General features: G+C 35.7%; 1 protein-coding gene across 22 annotated transcripts in view; it reads left to right on the forward strand.

Moving 5' to 3' along the window:
• BAZ2B (bromodomain adjacent to zinc finger domain 2B) overlaps positions 1 to 23,999 on the forward strand; it is a 432,545-nt gene that overhangs the window by 398,113 nt on the left and 10,433 nt on the right. For 14 of the 22 annotated variants that reach the window (XM_064382711.1, XM_064382695.1, XM_064382698.1 and 11 more), the window contains 7 exons: positions 327 to 976; positions 1,403 to 1,676; positions 1,850 to 2,005; positions 3,034 to 3,194; positions 12,329 to 12,639; positions 13,027 to 13,162; positions 17,390 to 17,536. In XM_064382711.1, coding sequence (XP_064238781.1) covers positions 327 to 976; positions 1,403 to 1,676; positions 1,850 to 2,005; positions 3,034 to 3,194; positions 12,329 to 12,639; positions 13,027 to 13,162; positions 17,390 to 17,536 — 1,835 coding nt within the window. The remainder of the gene's footprint in view (positions 1 to 326; positions 977 to 1,402; positions 1,677 to 1,849; positions 2,006 to 3,033; positions 3,195 to 12,328; positions 12,640 to 13,026; positions 13,163 to 17,389; positions 17,537 to 23,999) is intronic. The other 8 variants (XM_064382705.1, XM_064382708.1, XM_064382710.1 and 5 more) reach the window with 2 other exon arrangements.

Genomic DNA, 23,999 nt, shown 5'->3' on the forward strand with positions numbered 1-23,999 from the left:
TGTATTTAAGTGTGTATGTATCACATAGACCACTCCTAGAGGTTTAATACAAAAATATTAAGGGTAATTTTTGCTGTGTAGTAGGGCTTTTAATATTTTTTGTACTTTTAATATTTGCAGATTTTAATTTTTTTATAACAAATAGATGTTAATTTTCCAGTGAGTGAAAGCTATAATCTACGAAAAAGGAAAATATAGGGAGTATTAGGTAATCTAAAAAAGTTTAAGTATTTATGCATATAATTTGATAAAGAGTAATGACATTTATTTACAGTATTGGTTTGATCTGGAGTAACTGGTCTTCATAATGCTTTTTGATTTTGTAGGACTAGAAGAAATTGCAAAAGAAAGAGAAAAACTAAAAATGGCAGAAAGTGTCCAGATCAAAGAAGAAATGTTTGAGACTTCTGGGGACACTTTAAATTGTTCAAATACAGATCACTGTGAACAAAAGGAAGATCTTAAAGAAAAAGATAACACAAATCTATTCCTTCAGAAACCTGGCTCTTTTTCCAAATTAAGCAAGCTTTTGGAAGTAGCTAAGATGTCTCCTGAGTCAGAGGTTATGACTCCCAAACCAAATGTTAGTGCAAATGGGTGCACATTGTCTTATCAGAACAGTGGAAAACATCCATTGGGCAGCATCCAGTCAACAGCAATGCAAAGCAATGTGGAAAAGGCAGACTCTAATAATCTGTTTAACAGTGGTTCAAGTGTTCCAGGGAAGTTCTATAGTCCTCTCCCCAATGACCAGTTACTAAAAACGCTGACTGAAAAGAATAGACAATGGTTTAGTCTTTTGCCACGAACACCTTGTGATGACACTTCACTTACTCATGCCGAAATGTCAACTGCTTCTTTGGTGACTCCTCAGTCTCAGCCACCATCTAAGTCACCTTCACCTGCCCCAGCTCCTCTTGGATCTTCTGCTCAGAATCCTGTTGGCTTAAATCCATTTGCTTTATCACCTCTTCAGGTTGGTACTGCTAACTGTAACTCATTTTGGTATTGCTTTATGTAATCTTTGACCCCATGGAGATTTTGCTCAAGGGGGATCACTCAAATAGTGAAACTATTCCTGCTACAGTATGCAAACTGAAGCAACTCAGAGTTTCTGTCACCAAGGTTCATTAGAACTACTGATTTCTAACCTTGGTCTAAGTCGTCTTTAATTACTTTTTAAATTATTAGTGTAACAGTATATCTGAAAGGGAAATCACTTTGGGGAACAAATAAGAACACGGAATTTAACATTTTTTTTGCTAATGTATTTCATTTTCCTCTAATTATAATAAATGAAAGAATATTTTTCAGAATTTTGAAAATAATTTCATATTCTAAACATTTTTCCTAACTTCTTAGAGTAATCTCCTTTTTATTAATAAATGTTTTCTTTTTGCAGGTGAAAGGTGGAGTATCTATGATGGGACTTCAGTTTTGTGGGTGGCCCACTGGTGTGCTTACTTCTAATATTCCATTTACGTCATCTCTACCTAGTCTAGGATCAGGGTTAGGATTATCAGAAGGAAATAGTAATTCATTCTTGACTTCCAATGTTACTTCAAGTAAAAGTGAATCTCCAGTACCACAGAATGAAAAGACCTCTTCAGCTCAACCTGCAGCTGTTGAAGTAGCAAAACCAGTAGATTTTCCTAGTCCAAAACCTATTCCAGAAGGTAGGTACATTGGGATGGTTTATAGCCACTTACTCGATTTCAGTATTATGGATTCCTGTATTATAACTGAATATTTGATGGCTCTATATGTAGTTAATAAATCTTTATATTTCCATAGTGTCATTTCCTATTCAAAATATTTGTAAAAGATCTACTTATTTGTCTTGACTTAGAAATGCAGTTTGGTTGGTGGAGAATTATTGACCCAGAGGACCTAAAAGCTTTGCTCAAAGTGCTACATCTCAGAGGAATAAGAGAAAAGGCATTACAAAAACAAATTCAGAAGCATTTGGATTATATTACTCAAGCCTGCATCAAGAATAAGGATGGTATGTACCTAAAAAAGATTTCAGCTTTCTTGCTTAGTTATAAGAATTACTTTATTCTAAAGCATATTTTAGCACAACCTACTGGTCCTTTATATTCATGAGTTCCACATCTAGATTCAACCAATTGCAGATCAAACAGACTCAAAGAAAAGAAAGATGGGTGTATCTGTACTGAACATGTACAGACTTTTTTTCCTTATCATTCTTCCCTAAATAATATAATATAACAACTATTTCCATAGCATCTACATTGTCGTAGGTACTGTAAGTAACCTAGAAATAAAAGCATACAGGAGGATGTATGTAGATTACATGCAAATAGTACACCTTTTTTTTTTTTTTTTTTTTGGTGAGAGAGTCTCACTGTGTCACCTAGGCTAGAGAACAGTGGTGCAGTCATAGCTGATTGCAGCTTCAAAGTCCTGAGCTCAAGCAATCCTCCTGCCTCAGCCTTCTGAGTAGCTGGGACTACAGGCACATGCCACCACATCCAGCGAATTTTTTTTTTAAATTTTTTGTAGCGACAGGGTCTCACTATGTTACCCAGGCTGGTCTTGAACTCCTGGCCTTGAGTGATCCTCTCTCCTCAGCTTCCCAAAGTGCTAAGATTATGGGCGTGAGCCACCACTCCTGGCCAACACCATTTTATATAAGGGATGTGAGCATCTGTAGGTTTTGATATTCATGGGGGTTGGGGGGTGTCCTAGAACCAATCCCCTACAGGTATCTAGAAACAAATGATATCTTAATTCACTACTATTTTTTTCTGTTTTACTCAACGAACTATTTATATTTTTTAGATTGATATTTACTGTCTTGTAATTTTTTACACCTGCAGACATACTGTTTTGTGTTTTTTATGGTGTTTCTACTTTTAAGAGTAAGCTGCCTGTACATACACAGTGCATTTGTGTATGTCAAGTTAGATGTACATGGCCCCCTTAGAATTGTATTCACTTTCTGGAAGAAATCTCTGAGGGGAAAATCTTAATAAGTGGATTTTTAAATTAATCTCTTTTAAAATGTAGTTGCTATTATTGAACTGAATGAAAATGAAGAAAACCAAGTAACTCGAGATACTGTGGAGAACTGGTCAGTAGAAGAACAAGCAATGGAATTGGATTTGAGTGTCCTTCAACAGGTAGAAGATCTAGAAAGAAGAGTTGCATCAGCAAGTTTACAAGTGAAGGTAAAATCGACTTGGAAAAAAATCTGTTTTTAGGATAATGGAAGGTAACTAATATGTATTACATGCCTAATATATGCTAGTTAATGTGCTAAATGTTTTTACTTTATCTCATTTAATTCTGAAAACAATCCTGGATTAATTTCCCCCATCTGGTAAGGAACCAGGTTCAGAGTAAGTAATGTGCCAATGGTCCTATAGTAAGTGCCTAAATGTGCATTTAAATGAAGTCTGACTCCAGACCCCATGTTCTTTTTAGTAATCTTTCTGCCTCCTTAATGATATTCAGAAGTATTATTTCTGATGCTCAGTTCTTTACTACCAGCAGAATTCCAGTTTCACCGAGATGAATGTGATGATCTAGTACAAATCTTATCAAACTCCTATTGTAGTGTTTCATATAGAGCCATGAATTTCCTTATATACAAGCCATGGTATATGTCAGACTTTTACGCTATATAGTTTAATTTGGAGACCAATATAGATATATCCAAATATATGTTATGATACAGTGACACATGCACACATACCCTACATATATATGTAAAGTTTTTATTTATTTATTTATTCATTCATTCATTTATTCATCCATCTATCTTCTGGGCATTTTCATATCATGGATAATGATCAGAACTGGCTTCCAGTGGACAAACAAAAGGAAAACTTTACCCTTGTGGAAGAATTTTTGGTTTTGTAAAGAAGGAGGGTATAAAGGTCTCCTTAAAAGCATGAAAGGTTTAGAACCTGCTAAGGTTCTGTTTTGGGTTTTGGTGGGTTTTTTTTTTTTTTTTTTTGAGATGGAGTCTCACTTTAGCACCCAGGCCAGAATACAGTGGCATGATCTCAGCTCACTGCAACCTCTACCTCCAGGTTCAAGCAATTCTCCTGCCTCAGGCTTCCAAGGTACATGCGCCATGCCCCACTAACTTTTGTATTTTTAGTAGAGATGGGATTTTGCTACGTTGGCCAGGCTGGTCTCAAACTCCTGACCTCGAGTGATCCACCCACTTTGGCCTCCCAAAATGCTGAGCTTACAGGCATCAGCCACCATGCCTGGCCAGAAACTGCTAAGGTTTTAAAGGTTTAGAAAATTTAATCTCCATGTAGTTTGATTTTAAATGCCGTCCTTTATTCAGAAAGAGAAATTTATGGCATAATGCTATCCTTTTCAATAATTGAGATTTTGCTTTATAATTAGTTTAACATAGGCATTTGGACACTTTTGAAGATCTCAAAAAATGTAGTTTTCCAGAGCTAATAAAATATCCCTTTCTTGTGATGAAAGTAATACCAACCTTGGGAAGCAAAAATTTATTATTTGCTGAAACTATTGTGCTAGTAAACTATGTGTCTCCTCCTCCTGGTACTATAATACAGTGTAAAAGTGCCTCATGTATTCTCATCTATCTAGCATCTTCAACAAATGAACCCTTTCACACTATTTTCTGGTGAAATGAAAATTATTCCATTTAGTGCTATAATTTTTTAACATGTTTTTGGAATGCTTATATTACACACGTCACTGCCTTCTTAAATTGAAAATAACAAGACTAATTTAAATTATCCTGGTGGCACAGGATCTTCAGTTTAAAGACCAATTATTAGACAATAATTCCCTCAGGAAACGAGAAGAGGTTTTGCCCCTAACCTAAATGATCTTACTGTGCTTTGCTTTTAAAACTGTTACATCTGCTTTCTGTAGTCTGTGGATGTCCTCTCAGTTTGTCAGTTGTTGCTACTTGCTGGTTTAAATTTGATTGGTTCCACAAGCCTTATTTTCCTACAGCTTTTTCCCATCTCATTTGCCAATTCTAATTGACTGTTGGTTGGGAAAGTATATCATCAGGCTTTTAGAAATTATGTGTAAAATCAGAGTGTGCGCCTGAAACATTTTCCTCAGATTTTGGTCCATTGACCTTACTCAGACATACTCAGATTTTGGTCCATTGACCTTATCACATTGCTGGCTGCTCAAATGTTCTTGGCTGTGTTCTCAGTAGCTAAGATAAGTAAAATTTGCTTTATAAATTGTTTTAAATTCATAAATAATAATGTACAGTATCATGGAGTACATAGTAATGTTTTGGTACATATAATGTATAGTGATCAGATCAGAGTAATTAGCATATTCATTATCTCAAACATTTACCTTTTTTTCTGTTAAGAATACTCAATATCCTCCTCTAGCTATTTGAAAAAATATATTATTAACTATAGTCATCCTACAGTAATATAGAGCACTAGAACTTCTACCTACCTACCAGTAATTTTGTATTCTTTAACAAATCTCTCTTTATGCCTCCCTGCCCCTACTTTTCCCAGCCTCTAGTATCCTCTGTTCTACTGTTTACATCTATGAGATCAACTTTTCTTTTAAGCTTCCACATGAGTGAGAACATACAGTGTTTAACTTTGTGTGTGCCTGGCTTATTTGACTTAAAATATGTCCTCCAGTTCCATCCATGTTGCCTCTAATGACAGGATATTTCATTCTTTTTATGGTTGTATCATATTCTGTTGTATATATATGCCACATTTGTTGTTGAACACCTGGATTCATTCTGTATTTTAGCTATTTTGAATAGTGCTACAGTAAACATGTCTCTTCATTACAACAATTTTCTTTTACTTTGGATAAATTCCCAGTAGTAGGTTTCTGGATCATGTGATAGCTCTATTCATAGTTTCTTGAGGAACCTACATACTGTTCTCCACAGTGGCTGTACTAGTTTATATTCCCACCAACAGTATGTAAGAGTTCCCTTTTCTATGCATTCTTACTAGCATCTCATTTTTTTCTTTTTGATAATAGCCATTCTAACTGGGGTGAGATAATATCTCATTGTGGTTTTAATCTGCATTTCCCTGATAAGTAGTGATGTTGAGCATTTTTACATATATTTGTAGGCCATGTATATGTCTTCTTTTGTGAAATGTCTGTTTAGATCACTTGCCCATTTTTAATCAGATTGTTTGTTTCTTTGCTGTATTTGAATTCCTTGTATATCCTCGATATTAATCTCCTTGCAGATGAATTATTTGCAAATGTTTTATCCCATTCTGTGGGTTTTCTTTTCACTCTTGAATTTTTCCTTTGCTGTAAAGAAGTTTTTTCATTTAATATAATCACATTTGTTTATTTTTGCTTCTGTTGCCTGTGCTTTTGAGGTTTTATATGTAAAATATTTTCCCAGACCAATGTCCTATTTCTTCTAGTAGTTTTATGATTTGGGATCTTCCATTAGGTCTTTCATCTACTTGAGTTGATTTTTGTATAGGATAAGAGATGGGGATCTAGTTTCATTCCTCTGCATATGGATATCCAGTTTTCCTAGCACCATTTATTGAAGAGGCTATTCTTTTCACAACGAGCATTCTTGGCACCTTTGTTAAAAAGCAGATGGGTTGTAGAGTTGTGGATTAATTTCTGGGTTTGTTTGTTTGTTTGTTTGTTTTTGAGATGGAGTCTCACTCTGTTACTCAGACTGCCGTGCAGTGGTGCGATCTCAGCTCACTGCAACCTCCACCTCCCAGGTTCAAGCAATTCTACTGCCTCAGCCTCCTGAGTAGCTGGGATTACAGGCATGTACCACCATGCCCGGCTAATTTTTGTATTTTAATAGAGACAGGTTTCACCGTGGCCAGGATAGTCTCGATCTCCTAACCTCATGGTCTACCCACCTCAGCCTCACAAAGGGCTGAGATTACAAGTGTGAGCCACCATGCCCAGCATTCTGGGTTTTCTATTCTATTCCATTGGTCTATGTGTCAGTTTTTATGCCAGTACCATGCTGTTCTGGTTACTACAGCTTTGTAGTTTATTTTGAGGCCTTGGTAGTCTGATACCTCCAGCTTAGTTCTTGTTGCTGAGGATTACTTTAGCTATTCAGAGTCTTTTGTAATTCCACACAAAGTTTAATATTTTTTCTATATTTCTGTGAAGAATGTCATTAGTGTTTTGATAGGGATTATGTTGAATCCGTAGATTCCATTGGGTAGTATTGTCATTTTAACAATATTGATTCTTCTGATCCATAAGCATGGTTGTATCCTCTTATCCTCTTCAGTTTTTTTCATCAGTGTTTTATAGTTTTCCTTGTAGAGGTTTTCACTTCTTTGGTTAAAATTCACTCCTAGGGTTGGGTTTTTGTTTTTGTTTTAGTTTTTGTTTGTTTGTTTGTTTGTTTGTTTGTTTGTTTGTTTTGGTATCTATTGTAAATGGGATTGCCTTCTTGATTTCTTCTTCAGCAAAAATTTGTTGTTCATGTATCAAAATGCTGCCAAGGCCAGACACAGTGGCTCATGCCTGTAATCCTAGAACTTTGAGAGGCTGAGGTGAGAAGATCACTTGAGCTCAGGAGTTTGAGACCAGGCTGGGCAACATGGCAAAACTCCGTTTCTACAAAAAAATGCAAAAATTAGCTGGGTATGGTGGCACATGCCTGTAGTCCCAGCTATTTGACAGGTTGAGGTTGGAGAAAGGCTTGAGCCCAGGAGGCAGAGTTTCCATGGCTATTTGGGCTCTTTTTTGGTTTTATATGAATTTTTAAATAGTTTTTTCTAGTTCTGTGAAGAATGTCATTGGTAGTTTGACAGGAATAGCATTGAATCTGTAAATTGCTTTGGGCAGTATGGCCATTTTAATGATATTGATTCTTCCTATCTATAGGCATGGGATGTTTTTCCATCTGTGTCATCTCTGATTTCTTTGAGCAGTGTTATGTAATTCTCATTGTAGAGATCTTTCACCACCCTGGTTGGCTGCATTCCTAGGTATTTTATTGTTAGGAAAAGTAATAACTTTTTGTTTCTTTGATCTTTTGTATTTTTGTCTCAATTTTGTTTATTTCTGCTCTGATCCTTATTGTTTCTTTCCTTCTACTAATTTTGGGTTTGGTTTGTTCTTACATTTCTAGTTCCTTGAAGGGCATTGCTAAATTGTTTACTTGAAATCTTTCTACTTTATTGATGTAGGCATTTATTGATATAAACTTGCCTCTTAAGACTGCTTTTGCTGGGTCCCATATGTTTTGGAATGTTGTTTTTATATTTTCATTTATTTCAATAAATTTTAAAATTTCATTCTTAATTTCTTCCTTTACCAGTGGTTGTTCAGGACCATGTTGTTTAATTTTCATGTATTTTTATAGTTTCAAATGTTCCTCTTGTTGTTGTAGTTTTTTTCCATGTAGTCAGAAAAGATACTTGATATGATTTCAAATTTTTAAAATTTTTTGAGATTTGAGTCTTAACATATGGTCAGTCCTGGCCTATGTTTCATGTGCTGATGAAACGAATGTGTATTCTGCAGCTGGTGGATGAAATGTTCTGTAAGTGTCCATTTGGTCTATGGTGCAGATTGAATTTGATGTTTCTTTGTTGATTTTCTGTCTAGAAAATCTATCCAATACTGAGAGTAGAATGTTGAAATCTCCAGCCATTATAATATTAGGATCTACCTCTACATTTGGATCTAATAATATTTGCTTTATATATCTGAGTGCTCTGGTATTGAGTGCATATATATTTATAATTATTATATTCTCTTGTTGAATTGATCCCTTTGTTATATAATGTCCTTCTTTGCCTCTTTTTATAGCTTTTAACTTGAAGGTTTTTTCTTTTTAATCTGTTGTAAGTATACCTATTCCTATTCACTTTTGGTTTTCATTTGGGTGGGACATTTCTATCCATCCATTCACTTTCAGTCTTCATATCTCTTACAGGTGATGGGAGTTTCTTCTAGGCAGCATATAGTTGGGCATTGTTGTTGTTTTTTTTTAATCCAGCCAGCCAGTCTATGTCTTTTAAATGGCAAATTTAATTAATTTACATTCAGGGTTACTACTGATAGGTGAGTGCTTACTCCTATCATTTTATTGATGGCTTTTCAGTTGTTTTCCACAATCCTTTGTTCCTTACTTCCTTGCTTATTACATATTGTTTTGGCTGGGGTTTTTTCCATAGGGATACTGTTTATCATCAGGCTTTTTAAGATTATGTGTGTAATAATTTTCTTTCTTTCTCTTTCTCTTTCTCCTTTGTATATTATCTTTCCTAGTGAGTTTTATAGTATGTTTTCATGATGGTGATTATCATCTTTGTACTTTCAGATGTAAGACTGCTTGAGGATTTCTTACATGTCCAGTCTAATGGTGATGAATTCCTTCAGTTTCCCTCAGTCTATAAGACTTTTTTTCTCCTTCATTTCTGAAGGCTAGCTTTGCTGGGTATAAAATTCTTGGCTGGCAGGGTTTTTTCTCTCAGTACTTTGAATATATCAACCCATTCTCTCCTGGCCTATAAGGTTTCTGCTGAGAAATCTGCTGTTAGTCTAATGGAGATTTCATTATATGTGACTTGACAGTTTTCTCTTAATGTTTTCAGAATTCTTTGTCTTTTGACTTCTTATAGGCTGACTATAATGTGCCTCAGAGAGGACCTGTTTGGGTTGAATTTCTTGGGATTCTTTGAGCTTCCTAGACCTGAATTTTCATCTTTCTCCCAAGACATGGGAAGTTTTCTACTATTATTTCATTAAATTTGTTTTCCTCACCTTTTCTCTTTACCTTCTGTAACACCCACAAGAATATGTGTTTGCTTAATGGTGTCCCATAAATCCTATAGGCTTTTTCTTTCTTTTTTCCTTTTCCTTTGTTTTCCTTTGTTTCCTTTTTTTCCCCCCTTGGTCTGCCTGTGTTATTTCCAAAGACCTGTCTTTGGGTTCAGAAATTCTTTCTTCTCCTTGGTCTAGTCTATATTTTTGGTCTAGTCTTATATTTCTTATTTTATTCATTGAATTGTTTAGCTCTAGAACTTCTGTTTGGTTCTGTTTTATACCTGTTTCTTTGTCGATTTTTCTCATTCAAATCATGAATTGTTTTCCTGATTTTGTCGAATTGTCTTTATATATTTTCCTATTTTTTCTGTCAAACCATGTATTTGTACCCATTAAACAATTTCTCTTAATCTCCCTCTCTCCCTACCCTTCTCAGCTTCTAGTAACCACCAATCTACTCTCTACATTCTAGAGTAAAGTAGCTTTTTTAGTTCTCACATATGAGTGAGAACATATGATAATTTGTCTTTCTGTATCTGGCTTATTTCACCCAGCATAATGTCCTCCAGTTCCATCCATGTTGCTGCAAATGACAGGATTTCATTCTTCTTTATGACTAAATAATATTCTGTCCTGTAAACGTACTGCATTTTTTAATTCATTCATCTGTTGATGGGCATTTAGGTTGATTCCATATTTTAACTATTGTGAAATTGCTGCAGTAAATACAGGAGTACAAATACCTCTTCCATATATTGGTTTTCTTTCTTTTCTATGTATATCCACTAATGGAATTGCTAGATAATATGGTAGTTATATTTTTAGATTTTTAAGGAACTGTCATGCTGTTTTCATAGTGGATAAGTTGGTTGTCTACCTTGATCTTGCTTTTTTCAGTGTAGAAACTGTGAGTTGGGGGAAAATTTTCTGTGTGCTTGGTACCCAGCAGAATGAGGGTAGAGAGGCATTGTGGATATGGAATTTTAATTCTCTTACCATCTGCTCAGAGACTTTCTACTTTTCTCTTGCCTCAGGAACTGTCTCATCCTCATGTTTCAATTTTGGGATATCACTGGTGATCATCTCAGTGCCTTATGTTTGTTTTTGGTTTTCTAGGTGGTTGACGGCAGGGTCAGGGAGTCAGTGGGGGCAGGAATTGAAGCCAGCATGCATCTGTGCCACCATTTTAGAGTCCATCCTTCCTTTCTAAATATAAATATTCTACTGAGTTAAAGGGGAAGAACTGATCCTAGTATATAAGATAAAATAATTATATCTGAAGAGATGTTTAAGTTCATTCTGTTTTTTATTTAATATGCATTTATTTAATACCTATTTCATCTCAGGCAGTGGACACCAAAAAATTGGATAAAATGTTATTCCTACCATCAGAAAGCTTGTCATATAATAGGGAGATAAGATGTATACATATTGCAGAATCTAGTAACTGATTGTTGAGAACAGAGTAATGCATTAATTTAGAAAAAGAATACTGACTTCTGGCAGAGATATGGAAGAGATCATGGAAGATTTCATGTAGAAGTTGAAATGGAACTTAAGAAAATGAGTATGGTTTGGACAGTTTGAGACTAGGGAATATCATACTAGGAAGTGGGAATAGCATGCACAGAGTGCAAGGATTGGGAAGCTTATCCTATGTTTGTGGAATAGCAAGTTATAGAATTTGACTGCAACATAAGATTTGTGAATGGGAACATGAAAAGGGATAGATTGAGGTACTTGAATGCTATGGCAAACATTTGCTAAAGAATAGGAAATCTTTGAAGGATTTTAAGCTACAGGATCATTGATTATTCAATCAAGATATATGTATTGAGTGCCCAATGTTTGCCAGCACTGTACTGGAGATACATGAGTAAAAGCAGACATAGTCCCTGCCCTCATGGAATTTAGAAGTAGAAAAGTATTCATCAAATAATTACACTAGTATAAAATTGCATTTATGACAAGGCAGAGGAGCTTGGGCCTATGAGAACCTGTCAGAGAGGGACTTAGCTCCTGAAAGAGGTCAGGAAAGGATTTCTAACGGGGATCCTTTCATGTTGAAGTGAATCTTAACATGAGAGCTACACAATGAGTGACATTAACTAGATGAAGAGGAGCAAGGAAAAGCAATAAAGGTAATAGCATATACGAAGCCTCTGCAGTCAAAGGAAAAATGTTGAACACAGAAGGACCTGTACAGAAGAATAGTGGACTGATGAAAACAGAAAGGAAGAGCAAAGCTCAGAGGCTACCCAGACATTTCCATTTAAGTGAGCCCATGAAACTGATAAGCATTTTAGTCTAAAATCTTACAAAATATTTTGCTGATTCTTTCCATACCTTTCATAATAGCAAAAGTTTATAAATTTTATTTTTCAAACTTTTCTTACAACTATTTCTTTTAATTTTTTGTTCTTATTTCTACCTAGTTTTAGGAAACACAAGGTGTAAAAACTTTTAGTAAAGATCCTTGAGATCTGCCAGTATCCCATACTGTATTTTAAGTAAAGATAATTCACCCATCTGGCATTTTAAGAGGAAACCATAATAACAGTATTCTCTTGATATATAGGGTTGGATGTGTCCAGAGCCTGCATCAGAAAGGGAGGACTTGGTATATTTTGAACATAAGTCATTTACTAAATTGTGCAAGGAGCATGATGGAGAATTTACTGGCGAAGAAGAAAACAGTGCACATGCACTAGAACGGAAGAGTGACAACCCCCTAGATATAGCTGTAACCAGGCTGGCTGATTTGGAGCGGAACATTGAAAGAAGGTATCTGAAGAGCCCCTTAAGTACCACCATTCAGATCAAACTGGATAATGTGGGCACAGTTACTGTCCCTGCTCCTGCACCATCCATTAGTGGTGATGGTGACGGGTAGGTTATTGAGATTAACTTGAAAAATTATTGTGCTTCTTTGCTAATTGGAGCCTATTTTCTATTGCCTGTTATCTATGTATCTTCTTGTATGTCTGTGATCCATATGGATCATGCTATTTGCATGGTGCTTTGTAAAAACTTTTTTTTTGTTGTTATGTGCGTTGATAATCCTGCAAAGTGATCTTACATTTACCTGGTTGTGACTAAGCTTTGAGGCACGTAGCCACAGTCTGTGCACTACATCAAATTTAGTTGCTTAAACCTTATACTTATTGGCTGTTACATGTTTTTGTCATTGCTTGGCTTTCAGTGTGATGACTGTTTCACATTCAGTAATCGTAAGTGTGGACATGACCTACTTAATTTTTCTATATTTCAATGCAGAATTGAAGAGGATATTGCTCCAGGGCTCAGGGTATGGAGAAGGGCATTATCAGAAGCTCGCAGTGCTGCACAGGTAGCTCTGTGCATTCAGCAATTACAGAAATCAATAGCATGGGAAAAATCAATTATGAAAGTTGTAAGTGTTTTCATTTAAGAAATATATAACTAATTTACTTTGTTCTGTTTCTTCCAACCTCCAGACCTTTCTTAATTGTACATTACCTATTGTCATAATAATGTATGCTATGCTTGAGAGTTTTTCTAATTCTAAAAGATTTTTGATACTTTCCTCCTTACTGAAGGAACCTTTCAAATGTGTTACCTTTTATTTGTTAAAATCTTGCTTCTGCCTCCTTTGAATATTGTTTATAACTCTAACTGAAGTTGTCTCCTACATTCCGTCAGCATAATAGTTGTTAATCTAAATCTTGAAGGTCGTTTCACTCTTGTAAATAGTTCCATTGTTAACATTACCTGCTATATTACTGCATTGCTAAAACATCTTTTTCTATCAGTTTTCATTTTTTAATTCTAAGGAGCACTTAGATAAGCACATACAAATTAAGCAGAGAGCTATTAGTTTATGTGTTTGGCGTCGGATGTGGTTAACATGAATAGTAGATCCTTTAGTCTTTCCTCTACAACTGGTTTTTCACCCTTCTATAAGCCCAATTAGCTTATCATGTAGTAAATCTCTATTTTGTGTCAGGCACCAAAATGCTGTGTGTTCAAAATAGCCATAATTCATGTTTTCCAGAGAAATATTTATTTTAAATCATGTACAAGTGTCCCTCTTGTCTCTTTTATATATCATATATAGAAGTATCTATTATATGTAGTCTTTTAGGAATTACTTTAACATTTACTTTTTTTTTTTTCTTTTTTGAGACGGAGTCTCGCTCTGTCACTGAGGCTGGAATACAGTGGCAGAATCTCAGCTCACTGCAACATCCGCCTCCTGGATTCAAGTGATTCTCCTGCCTCAGCCTCCTGAGTAGCTGGGATTACAGGCACCCGCCACCATGCCCAGCTAATTTTTGTATTTTTAGAAGAGATGGGGTTTCACCATGTTGGCAAAGCTGGTCTCAAACTCCTGACTTCAGGTGATCCACCCGCCTCAGCCTCCCAAAGTGCTGGGATTACAGGCATGAGTCACTGCACCCGGCCACCATTTACTTTTGAATGACAGACTAGCTTTAAAATGTAAACATTTGAGATTCCTTTTCGTGAATGACTAAAGGTGAAATTCCTTTACTTAAAATGGTTGTTTTCCTAAAGAAGTGATTGTTAAATAACTGAGCATTCTTTGTTTCATTTTTACCTTTATGCTTCGACTACTCAAGGCCTTATTAATTCCACACAAATAAATTATGCTTCTTCTATGGTTTTTCACTGTTTCCTAAAATATCTGTGGAATAATGAATCTGCAGTTTCACAATGTGCTCCAATACAAGTCTTCCTCAATTCAGATTGGAATTTACTATAATTTTTTTGTTTTTGAGACGGAGTCTTTGTTGCCCAGGCTGGAATGCAGTAGCACAATTTCAGCTCACTGCTACCTTGATCTCCTGGGTTCGAGTGATTCTCCTGCCTCAGCCTACTGAGTAGCTGGAATTACAGGCATGCACCACCATGCCCAGCTAATTTTTGTATTTTCAGTAAAGACAGTGTTTCACCATGTTGGCCAGGCTGGTCTCAAACTCCTGAACTCAAATGATTCGCCCACCTACCTTGGCCTCCCAAAGTGCTGGGATTACAGGCATGACCCACTGCACTTGGCCCAGAATTTACTATAAATTTTAAGGCACTGTTCGATTCATTTAATAGCGTTTTTACCATGTACAGATTTTTTTTCTTTTAAAAATTATCGAAACCAGCTTGAAAGTCACCTTAGACAATATATTTGGTAAGACCTAGGCAATAATAATTTTTTTAAAAAAGAGAGAGAGAGACTGAAACTGAGTTCTTGCCAGGTATGGTGGTGCATGCCAGTAGTCCCAGCTACTCCAGAAGCCAAAGCAGGCTGATCACTTGAGCCCAAGTTCAAAGCTGTAGTGTGTGATGATCGCACTTGAGAATAGCCACTGCACTATAGTCTGGGCAACATAATGAGACCTTGTCTGTAAATAACATTGAAAAAAAAAAGATTAAGTGCTAGATCAAAATGAAATTTGTAGTTATATTTTTTCTCATCTACATCAAAGCAATCATCATGATGTGTTCATTTTTATTATAAACTTATACACAGAAACCTAAAACTTGTATCAAAACCGGCTTTTATATTGATGTATTTAAATTCTGCAATGTAAAGCTTTATTTCCATTTTTGCAGATTCATTCACCTTTCCCTGTTCTTCATATACACTTATTATCATTTAGCTCCATCTCTCACAATCTTCATTTCCTTTTTCAAATGCTTGATAATACATTTTTTTAGCTATGAAACTACCTTGAAAAGAAGGCAGTATTTCATATTCAAAGATTAAGAAGCACTTTATAACCTTTAGAGACATAACAGTGCCTATAATAATCCTCATAGTAATTCCTAGCAAAATATTAAAGTGCTCAATATCTTTAGAAATACCCTGTTGGACAAAAACCAAGCTTACCAAGGAAAAGAGGGAGTTGTTATAATTTGCCTCCAGGTAATTCTCTACCCACAGTATGCTTTATATTGTTGTTAAACAATAGGCAGCATCCACTGTTTTTTACTGTAGTAGCAAAGAAATTAAAACCAAATATTAATATATTTACCATAACACTGTGATCTGTTACTGTAATTTTTCAAAATTGTTATGAGTTTGATATCTGTCACCCTTTCTTTAAAAGTATCAGAAAATAATTTTATTTTTAAATCCTAAGTATGAAATGTAAGACAGACCTTCTAGTATTTTTAGTTGCCTAGTAGAGAAAACATTGAGTATTTACTTACATTCATGAAACTGATTTTTAAATTGTGTTGTTATAGGAATATAAATATAACCTTGCAATTGTTATCTCTCAGTGAATATTTTTACGATAGAAGTTGTAACGATGTAATTCAAATATGGAGAAATAACACCATCTTAAGGTATTAGTAATGGTGATGTTAGAAAAGGTCATAGAATAGATACTGATTGTTGGAATGTTAAACTCTGCTGCTTTTGTTTGCTCTTGGTAACCATGCCAATTTTAATATGAAATATATAATATATATATTTGATAAATATTTATTAACTTCAATAGTGCATATCTGCTGTTTAGATAAAATTCTAAAACTATCATTGGTATACATACTAAGTTAGATCAGAAGATCATTTTATACTTTTACAGACTAAGATATAATGTTGCATTAAAAATTAAAGTAAGTTTGAACAGTTATTCTATTTTGTTTTTAAGGGCATATAAATACCTAACTTTAAAGTAGTTTAAATGATTTCTTGTTAAATGTTTTCATTTTTAAAAATATTGATTACAGGACATTTTCTTTTGTGCCTGGAATATGAACTAAATGTCAAAAAAATAATGTTAGTGCTTACCATTTTTTAAAGCCATCTTGAAAGTTTTTACTTGTCTAACTTTTCTTCTTTCCTTTGTAAAACCTAATATACAGAATATGTATACATGGAAGAAGTCTTCTCTTTGCAGATTTAAAGTTTTTAATTATATAAGAAAATTTTCAGTAGAAAACAGTTTTATTTTTAATTCTAAAAAGTAAATAATGACCTCTTAATTTCTTAAATGTATCTTTTTCTCTTTGGAAACTATTTTGTAGGATCCCTTTTCTGCACTTGTGACACATGTTTGATTTGGGTTGATTTTCAAAGTTTCCTGGTTTGAACACATTTTCCCATCTATCACAAAATATAGATAAATTAGTCAAAAATCTAGGGTTATCTTTTTATTATACTTAATTATACTAATACAACTTTGCTAATTTTGATTCTAAAAATTACTCTAACTCTTATTTCTTTCTCAGGATATCATGAGGAGGCTCTAAGATAAGCAAAAGATGAAGCACATTAAACAAATAAAACACCATGTATTAAAGCTATTCATTGCTTTATGTGCTCTAATGTCATGTTAATTATTTCATATGTTAATGTGTACATGCTTCTGAAGTGTGTGCAGGCATCCTGCCTCTAGCTTTGTTCTTTGCAGTGTACTTGAAATGTGCATTTACCCCAATAGAATTGCTCACCTGTCATGTGGTCCATATCTGTGTAACGAAAGATACATAGATGTGTATGGCTACTGTATATTTGTTAGCAAGCGGAATGAATGTTTATCACTAATATAAAATAGGAATTATGGTGTGTTTAACATCCCAGTAACTATTATTCATAGCAGAGGGTTAATTTTAAATGATTTTTCATGTATTATAGTACTGCCAAATCTGTCGAAAGGGAGATAATGAAGAACTGCTTCTTCTTTGTGATGGTTGTGACAAAGGCTGTCATACATACTGCCATAGACCCAAGATTACAACAATCCCAGATGGAGACTGGTTTTGTCCAGCTTGCATTGCTAAGGTAAGACTGATCTAAAACTAAACTTTTTATTTTTTTTTATCTTTTTGTTTTTTTTTTAATACAGGTTCTCAGTTGCCCAGGCTGGAGTGCAGTGGTATGATCATAGCCTACTACAGCCTAAAATTCCTGGGCTCAAGCAATCCTCTGGCCTCAATTTTGTAGCTGAGACTACAGGTGTGCACTGCAGCCAGCCAATTTTTTTTTTTTTTTGAGAGATAGTCTTGCCATGTTGCCTAGAGTGGTCTCATACCTGTCCTCAAGCAATCCTTCTACCTCAACCTGCCAAGTCACTGAAATTACAAATGTAAGCCACTGTGCCCAGCTTCAAACTAAACATTTTAATTACTAGATCAAAATGCAGACTTTTATGGGGTTTATATTTTGAAGGCAGACTCTTCTAGGTATTCTCTACCTCAGCAATTCTCTCCCATGTTTAATCTCTTAACCTAATTATTAACAGTAACCTAATTATTAATAATTTCTTAACCTAATTATTAACTACCACCTTTCCATAAGCTTACTTCAGACACCCATCTGTCCACCTCCTCTTTTCCTTCCAGTTCACTCCCTGTAGCACTTCAACTCCAGCAATCCTTTGATCTCACCAGGACTGTCAGTTTGACTTAAGACTTTTCACTGTTGCTCTCCCCCTTCATGTCCTCTCTTTCCTCCTAATCTGTCTTATGTGTCATTATCCCATTATCCCAATCATTGCTTCCACCATTAGGTCCTGTGCCTCCCCCTACCCAACTTGGTAAAACCATTATTGTGGTTAATAACAAGTCTGATTTCTCTAGCACCTATACCTTTGTATCTGAATATAGCTGTGGAATACTCAGCCTTTAAATTCAAGGCATTAAGGCCCAGGGATGTTTGCTCATGCATGTAATCCAAGCACTTTGGGAGGCCGAGGCAAGCACATCACTTGAGGCCAGAAGATCAAGACCAGCCTGGCAAACATGGCAAAACCCTATCTCTACCAAAAATAGAAAATTATAGCTGGGCAAAAATTAGTGGTGACGCATGCCTGTAGTCCCAACTACTTGGGAGGCTGAGGTAGGAGAATCACTTGAACCTTGGAGGTGGAGGTTGCAGGGAACGCAGATCATGCCACTGCATTCCAGCCTGAATGACATAGTGAGATTCCATCTCAAAATAAATAAATGTAAGTAAATAAATAATTAAACTTATGGTGTTAGAGGGCCTTTGATAATGTCAAGCATTTAGCTCTGTCTCCTCCATCTTCATTCTCAGCTTACTGTCATTCAACTGAGAAAATGGAAGCCATGAGAAGAAAATATCACGTCTTGCCACCACATCTGCTGTCCTTCTGCATCTGGGCTCACATACCTTACCTTCTCTGCTGTTGCCATGAACGCCTGACTAAACCAGTTTTCCCAGTTGTGCCTCAGATCCCATCCCTTCTTACCTCCTTGGGGATATTATTCCAGCAGTTCTCTCTTCTCCATCAACAATTTCTCCTTCTCCACTGGGTTCCTCTCTTCAGCCTACTGATACGCTGCTATCTTTCCCATCCTAAGAAAACTAAGCAAAAGCACTCTTCTTTCCTTACTTCTCCCTTGATCCAGTTCCTCCATTTTTTCCTTCCATCTACAGAAAAACACTTGGAAAATCTTTTGTTCTGATTCTATCTAATACCTCTCCTCTGGTTCACTCTTTTTTTGTTTGTTTGTTTGTTTTTTAGGACAGGGTCTTCATTTGTTATCTAGACTGGAATGCAGAGACACTATCACTGTTTACTGCAGTCTTGATTCTCCCACACTCAAGTGATCCTCTCACCTCAGCCTCCCAAGCAACAGGGACTGCCGACCTGTGCCACCATGCTCGGCTAATTTTTTTAAATTTTTTAGAGATGGGGTCTCACTATGTTGCCCAGGCTGGTCTCAAATTCCTGGGCTTAATTGATCCTCACAACACAGCCTCTGAAGCCTGGGATTACAGATGTGAGCCACCACACTCGGCCCTGATTCACTCTTGAACTCACATTTCTCACTCCAGTGATCAGTGCCTGTGTCATCCAACCTGTTACATTTGCTGGAGCTGAACACTCTTTCCTCCTTGAAACAATGATTTTCACTTGACTTCTAGGATACCATACTCGCCCGGTTTTCTTTCCAGTATTTTCTTCTTCTCAAGTCTCCTTCGATGATTTTTCCTTACTTCCCTGATCTGTAAACATTGGAGTGTTTTCTTTCCCTCAGGGTTATCATCTGTTAAATAGGATAGTATCTGCTTTGTGGGGATTTGTGAAGAACAAATAAGGTCATACATGTGAAAGTTTTTATAATGTTACAGTTCTGTGTTTATTTTAATACTTACTATGTTTAGGCTATATTTCACTAGATAGCAAGTGGTCTTACATGACATCATATTCACTAATAATCTTTTTTTATTATTTTGATTATTCTCTTGATCATTTTTGTCATACATAGTTAAATATAACTTAGCAGCGATCTTCACTGATTGTACACAAAATTATCTCTTATTGTACATAAAATTATCTTTTAGCTTCATAACTGTCAAGTCATAGAAAGTTTCTCTAATACTCTATGAATTAATAACAGATAAGTGTTTGAAGTCTTGGGAGTATCACCTGGTAGGTCATTGGACATTTTGTCTTCAATAAATTTTCTTAAATTAGTATCCTAGCTACCTATCATTTAAGGAGTAGACTTGGAGACATAAAATCTATAATCTCATTTGAGCCCTTCTCTGTGAATGCAGCTTTCCAAGCCTCTGCTTTTTTTGTTTGTTAAATGTAGTGAACTAGATGTTTCTTATAGTTAATTTGTAATTATTTTAAAACATTTATACTATACATACACCTTGCTCTCAAGTGACTTTTTCTGGATACATCATCCTGATTAACTATTTTTACTCTACGTGTATGTATGTATATATGTGATCACAGGATCACAGAATCGAAAAGAGGGGTGTGTGTGTGTGTGTGTGTATGTATACATATACCTACAACATAGCTATCCCTCAGTATCTGCAGGGGATTAGCTCCAGCATCACCATGGATATCAGAATCCACAGATGCTCAAGTTCCTTATATAAAATGGAATATTATTTGCATGTAACCTACACACATCCTCCCATATCCTTCGAATCATCTCTATATTATTTATAATACCTAATAAAATGTAAATGCTATGCAAATAGTTGTTATACTATATTGTTTTTTATTATTTTTATTGTTTTGTTATAGGGGGTTGGATTTTTTGTTTTATGTTTTCTTTCTTTTTCTTTTTTTTAATTAAGACAGAGTCTCATTCTGTCGCCCAGGCTGGAGTGCAGTGGCACGATCTCGGCCAACTGCTGCAACCTCCACCTCCCGGATTCAAGTGATTCTCTTGCCTCAGCCTCCTGAGTAGCTGGGACTACAGGCGTGCACCCCAACACCCAACTAATTTTTGTATTTTTAGTAGGGATGAAGTTTCACCATGTTGGCCAGGATGGTCTCGAACTCCTAACCTTAAGTGATCCACCCGCCTCAGCCTCCCAAAGTACTGGGATTACAGGCATGAGCCATTGCACCCGGCCTTTGTTTTATATTCTCTATCTGTGGGTGGTTGTACCCACAGATGTGGAACCTGCAGGGCCAATTGTATTAATACACACTTATAAACACACACATGCATAACACACACAAACTCACATATTAGACATTTAAAATTTGAGTTCCTACAAAAGCCAAGTAAGTAACATGAAAGAGTTCACTGAACCCCCCAGTGGGTACTGTGGCAAACAGGAGAGTCATGTCCCTATTTAAATTTAAGTCAAAGCTCAACTCTACCCAATTGTTGTCATGTAGGAATGTGGGCCCCATGTTCAAGAACCCATATATTCAAGGGCAGTTGAGACTGTGGATTTTTATGTCTTCCCAAATATTAAGTATTGGAAACAAATTCAGAATTTTTACAAGCATTATATGAAGCAAATAGCACATTCTGTGGCCTGTTTGGAGCCTGTGAGCCACCAGTTCGTGACTTATAAGAATATATAAACATAAAAGATATGTGCCATTGTTCATGAAATCTGGTAAGTTTTGCTTAAGACCCACTGAAGTTCCACTTTGAATTTGTACTCTAGCCAAGAAAAAGTGATGGGGGTTGGGGAATGCTCTGCCCAAGACCAAAGTAATCAGGTTAACAGAGTTTGCTTTTAAAGTATGTGTGTTTGTACTATCTAATTAGATCAGCTGACACACATCATTTTTTTGTCTTTTTTTAAAAATCATAAGTCTTTTGATTCAGTGATTTCAATTTCATATTTTCTTTCCTTCCTTTTTTTTTTTGAAACAGAGTCTCATTCTGTTACCCAGGCTGGAGTGCAGTGGAGTGATCTCAGCTCACTGCAACCTCTGCCTCCAGGGTTCAAGTGATTCTTGTGCCTCAGCCTCCTGAGTAGCTGGAAATACAGGCGTGCACCACCACACCCAGCTAATTTTTGTATTTTTGATAGAGATGGGGTTTCACCATGTTGTCCAAGCTGTTCTCGAATTCCTGACCTTCCTGTTGGCCTCCAAAGTGCTGGGATTGCAGGATGAGTCACCTCACCCAGCCCAATTTTATATTTTCTAAGTAATAGAGCTATTCAGTCTAACTTGTCATTAAATGAACTTTCTCTTCATTGTGTTAAGTACTCTGCCTTTTTTAATGATTTCAGAGTGCTGAAAGCTCAGTGTTATACAAAAACCCAAAATAATCAGATTTTAATGAATAAAAATAACTAAATGGAGAAGAGACTGAATAAAACGTTAATTATTTCAGTTAATGACAGAGGTTGTGATTCTTTGGTATGATATGGAGAAAGCGTTGGATTTATGGTTTACCTTATTTAGTCAATTGAAATATCTCCTTAACTATACTTTAACCTGCTAATAAAGAAGCAAATAATTTTAACTATTTGATTAAGAGCATTTTCAAGTAATGTAAACAAGGTGGTGCACACCCATAGCCCCAGCCACTCGAGCTCAAGAGATCCTCCTCCACGTCAGCCACCCGAGTGGTACTACTGTATTCCCAGCCTGGGCAACCGAGCGAGACTGCCAAAAAGAAAAGAAAACAAAACAAAACAAAAAACCCACTACAGCTAACTTTAAGTTATTGGTACCCTGATTTGTTTTGTTTTGTTTTGTTTGAGACAGGGTGTCTCTCTGTTGCCAGGCTGGTGGAATGAAGTGGTGCCATCTTGGCTCACTGCAAACTCTGACTCCCTGATTCAAGCGATTCTCCTGCCTCAGCCTCCAGAGTAGCTGGGATTACAGACATACGCCACCATACTCAGATAATTTTTGTATTTTCAGTAGAGCCGGAGTTTCACCATGTTAGCCAAGATAGTCTCGATCTCCTGACGTTGTAATCTGCCTGCCTCAGCCTCCCAAAGTGCTGGGATTACAGGCATGAGCCACCGTGTCTGGCCTGCTACACTGATTATATGACTTTGCAGTCTAGAATTTTTTAACAATCTAGTTAAGAGAATAGTAGTTTTCTAAAAGTGTTTGGTATGTACCACATATTTGGAAAATCAAAATAAAAGTCATACATTGCCAGAACTTTCCATATCTCTCTTTTATGATCTATTATATTTATCATAACATTTAACTCTCAAAGGCAGATTTTATTTCTCTATGAATACAGGGTGGGGCACCCTTCTTGCTGCATCAGTTTGTGGATATATTTGCATAAGACCACATTGAGATTTCTTTTTTGCTTGTAATCCTAAAGCTAGAATGACTTTAGCAAGTATATGGTTTCTCATTCTTATTTTTAAAATGAGAAAACAAATATTTTTGCTCAAAGTTAGTAGCAGAGCCATAGCTGGAATTCATATCCTTTGGTTCCAAGTACAATATCTTTTATAGCTTTCTATGTTGTTTTTCTCAAAAACAGACATCGTTTTCCCCCATCTTTCACCACTGCTTTGTTCACACCTGGGAACCACAAGTTTGTGGAACTCTCTTCTTATTGCAAATACCTTTATTTTTTAACCCAAAAAAAAGAATCAATTTCTAGTAGATTTGATCACTTGGATTTCTCTATTTGACACTTCCTTAGCTCTTTTTCATTTTTTGACCTAACTTTTTATTATCTCTTCAACTTTCTTATTAGCAATTTCTATATTTTCATTTATATTCATCTTTATTCCTAATTCTGTTGTGGTCCAAAAGAGAATTCTTTTATATCTTTAAAATCATTCGGTTAGTGACCTAGACTAAAGGAATACTACAGACACGTTCTATAGATGAACTATGATGAGATCAGCATCTCAAATTTTAAGAATTCTTAAGATTAATAGACTTTTCATGTTTTATTAGATTTTATCCTTATGAGATTAAAAAATACACAGATCTTTCTTAAGAATAATAGTTATCAACATTCTAGATCAGAGTTACTCTTTTTACTTGTTTGTCCTGTCAGACTTTCATAATTTAAAA

This window comes from Aotus nancymaae, unplaced genomic scaffold, assembly GCF_030222135.1.
Source record: "Aotus nancymaae isolate 86718 unplaced genomic scaffold, 86718_ANA_hifiasm-v0.15.2.pri h1tg000029l, whole genome shotgun sequence".
Taxonomy (NCBI): Eukaryota; Metazoa; Chordata; class Mammalia; order Primates; family Aotidae; genus Aotus; species Aotus nancymaae.